General features: G+C 31.7%; 1 protein-coding gene across 1 annotated transcript; it reads right to left on the bottom strand.

The window, feature by feature from the left end:
• Positions 1-1,256: 1,256 nt before the first annotated feature.
• LOC111300209 (multiprotein-bridging factor 1b) lies at positions 1,257-3,264 on the bottom strand. The gene is made up of 4 exons (XM_022895849.2): positions 3,013-3,264; positions 2,764-2,847; positions 1,649-1,731; positions 1,257-1,552 (listed from the first exon to the last, which is right to left on the bottom strand). Exons 1-4 carry the CDS (start codon positions 3,152-3,154, stop codon positions 1,433-1,435), a joined length of 429 nt encoding a protein of 142 aa, XP_022751584.1. The 5' UTR covers positions 3,155-3,264; the 3' UTR covers positions 1,257-1,432.
• Positions 3,265-3,529: the final 265 nt, after the last annotated feature.

Genomic DNA, 3,529 nt, shown 5'->3' with positions numbered 1-3,529 from the left:
GTCTTTCTCTTTTTTTATATAGATTTTTTTTTCAATCAAAAGATTCAAATTTGTTTAGTCCATTTTAAATATATAAACTGATAGAATTAATATAAATACTTAATAACATTTTAGTTTTTCACCAAAAAAAATATTAAAAATATTTACGAATAAAATCTAAAAAAAAAAAAAACAAGACATTGAATTCATACAAAAATTAAAAACTATTTTATATATATAAAAGAATAAAATCTAAAAAAATAAAAAACAACAACACGTTAAATCCATACAAAAAAATTAAAACTATTTTATATAAACAAAAGATTCAAAACTATATATAAAATTTGGCCAACAAATTAATAGTTCTCACAAACTCAAAATTCTAAAGCCCATTTAACTATATAATATAAAAAATACCCACACAACTCAAAAATATTCTAACAACCCTTCTGAATTGGAAGCCAACTTACATCTTAATGTTAGATTTTAAATGTGCAATCCACAAATATTTTGGTTTTGATACTGCTGTTGAGAGGGCGTTAATGCAGCCCATGTGGAGGTAAAAAAAAATGCGGAAAATGGCATTGGAATTGTCAAACTCATGGGAAGATACGGCGGTTAGTGATGGTGTGCGGCGTGCCAAAGGATGTCATTTTGCAACACTCAATAGGTTGGATTATCTTATTCTGCAGAGTACAGATTTTGAAATTGTCAATATTACCATTAATTTAAATTAATTTTGAATATAAATTTTAGAGATTAGAAAAGGAATATAAAATCATTTATAGTATAAATCCTATAAGATTAAAAAGAATCATCCTTTTTGAGATAATTGAATAACACCATACACGAGAATGACGTTCTCTTTACAAATCCCATCCTTCCCCTACCATAATAATCATCCTTGAGATTTTATTTAATCTCACTTCATTCTACCTGACAATCAGATTACAAAGGAGCCAGTGCAAGCAAAATCATGTTACCATCTTACATAGGACAAGGCAAGAAATTGATACAAGGACCAAACAATGATTTCAAAGGGGAAGAGGAGACCAAAATAATAATTAGATAGGACCTATTATTGTATAATAAAGGAGGTAAACAATTTTTTGAGAGGCTGTGGCCCTTACCTGCCCCCTTCTAGCTCCAGCTCCTCCCCTGCATACTTACTGGTGTTTTTTATAGCTGATACATGCATCTGTTTATCGAAAGGTGTGTGACAAGAAATAATTTGAAACCAACAAAAGCAAACAAAAAACGGCACAGAAAATCCCATGTAACAGTCAAGAACACACTTCATATCATAGTCGTACTCATCAAACACGGTAAAAGATACTGTTCTTACAAGCGAGCCACGATAATGGCAGAAAACATTCATTTACACCACCAAGTTTTAGGACTCAAGACACTGCAAGATACAAGAGTTCTGTTTGTTGTTTCTACAAGATCTACCTCACTTCTTCCCTCGAAGCTTTGCACCAAGAGCCCTCTCCAGTTTACCGATTATCTGTTGATTAGGGATGGCTTTTCCAGATTCATACTCTTGTATGATCAGAGGCTTCTCATTGATCAACTGTGAGATGACAAGAAATATTCAATGAAAGAACTTAAAATTAAATAAAGACTCATCACACTCCTAGGGCATGTGCAGGCATGCACAGAGAGAGACCTGAGCAAGTTGAGCCTGGGTAAGTTTCTTGTCCATTCGAGCCTGCATGATGGCTTTCTTCAGTTCAGTTGGGACTCGATCATCTGTTCACAAGTTTAAACACCAATTAAAAAATTATAATGGAATCACCCTAAAAAACAAAGGTTCTACATAAGTTGAAAACCGGTGAAAACACATGCAGTGAGTAGGGCAGGTAGAATATATACATTAAACATAGGCATTCAACAAATTATTGGAGGCCAGGATTAGGATCATATCATATTGTAATTGTGAACTGTGTAAATGTAAAACCATCTCATTCATTATGGAGAAGATGACCAAAATCTATGATAAGGTAAGCCATGGTTGTTATAAAAGAATATGGCAAATTACAAAAGCAATATCTAGATAAATCATAAAAGAATAATTGAGCTTCCAGAGCAACAAATATAGAATAAAGATAATTCAGCGTGTGCATGATCAAAAAACAACCCAACACTCTAGGACAAGATACTGCCAGTAGAAAGTGAACAAAAAAAATACATGCACCAGCTAAGTCGGTTTTATCGCTAGTATACCGCCAACTCCAACACCACCAATGCCACCTATTCATGTCTCATTTTTTTCCCCAAAAAGCAGAAAAGAGAAGGTAATCAAGGCATTTTAAAAAAGCACATACAGGTGCATTTAAATTTGTATGGTTTCCTAACCTCACATAAGAAAGAGGAAACAAAAACACACACACACACACACAGCCATCAATAGAAGTAAATTCATAAAACCTTTCCCTCCACTGATATTGCAAAACCATTTGGTAAATCCCTTATGCTAATAAGCCAATAAAAACTACTAGTTATAGAAGATTAAACATTCCCAAACAACCTACTCTAAATCGACAATCTGTTCGCATCTAAAAACATAACACAAAATTAAAATAATCCCAACACATAAATTCCTAAAGAAATGTTTGAATCACTATTCTAAATAAACCCATTAAAAATACATTCAATTTCGAAACTATTATTCTCTTTTGAGCAATAAATTGGGAATTTCATACATAAGCATTAAACCATTTATAATTCAGATATAACTGCGTATAGAAAAAATAACAAAAAAAGGGATAAAATATTGCTTACGGGAAAGATTTTCAGTTTCTTCATCAAGCTTCCTTGTGTTCAAAGAAGTACTACTTGATGCTGCCCTATTAGTCCCGGCATTTGCTGCAAATTCCCATTTACAAAAAATGGAATTTTTATTACCCTCTATTTTCACTAAAAAAAACCCTAATTGAGAAAAGAAATTGTAATTCATTGGGGCTTTTTTAGGACGATATAACTGAAATGCTGATTTTTTTTTTTTCAAGAAACGAGTGAAAAGAAGAATACATTTTTTGATGGATTCGATCTCGGCACCAGCTCGACGAGCGGCGTTGACGACTTTCTCATCCTTCTTGGCGGCGGCACTTGGAGCTTTTTTTCGAATAACGACGGGCTCCCAGTCTTGAGTTAAAGGTCCAATTCCGGCCATTGTTTTTCTTCTCTTACTTCAATTTCTTCAATTGAATAACGGGAAAGGTCGGGATTAACGAATCTAAAAAGCGTTTCGTTGTTAGAAATTCGGTGCAAGAGAAGAATGGGCTTATATATATATATATATATGAAGAGCATCAACTTACTTTTAAAATTTTTTTAATTTTATATATTTTTTAATAATTAATTTTAATAGTCTTAGAGATGAGGTTAAATTATTTTTTATTTTTATTTATTTTTTATTATTTGGATTTTTTAAAATTAATAATAAAAAAATATGTAAAATTAAAAAAATTTTATAATATGTAAGTTAATCCATCCTTTATATATAAACTACATTTAGGCAATCTAAAAAAAGCTTCTTAGTTTGGTT

Source organism: Durio zibethinus, chromosome 18 (genome assembly GCF_047325235.1).
Source record: "Durio zibethinus cultivar Kanyao isolate XHJ-2024 chromosome 18, ASM4732523v1, whole genome shotgun sequence".
In the NCBI taxonomy this organism is placed as follows: Eukaryota; Viridiplantae; Streptophyta; class Magnoliopsida; order Malvales; family Malvaceae; genus Durio; species Durio zibethinus.
Note: the sequence above shows the minus strand (reverse complement) of the source record. Positions and strands in the feature narration are given on the sequence as shown.

Bases quoted from the DNA above. Each gene is read 5' to 3' on its own strand.
- LOC111300209 (XM_022895849.2), bottom strand. From the start codon at position 3,154: ATGGCCGGAATTGGACCTTTAACTCAAGACTGGGAGCCCGTCGTTATT. The intron at 1,732-2,763 runs GTAAGCAATATT...ACTTGTGAACAG, and splicing joins AGAAACTGAAAATCTTTCCC to ATGATCGAGTCCCAACTGAA. The intron at 1,553-1,648 runs GTCTCTCTCTGT...GTCATCTCACAG, and splicing joins CCCAGGCTCAACTTGCTCAG to TTGATCAATGAGAAGCCTCT.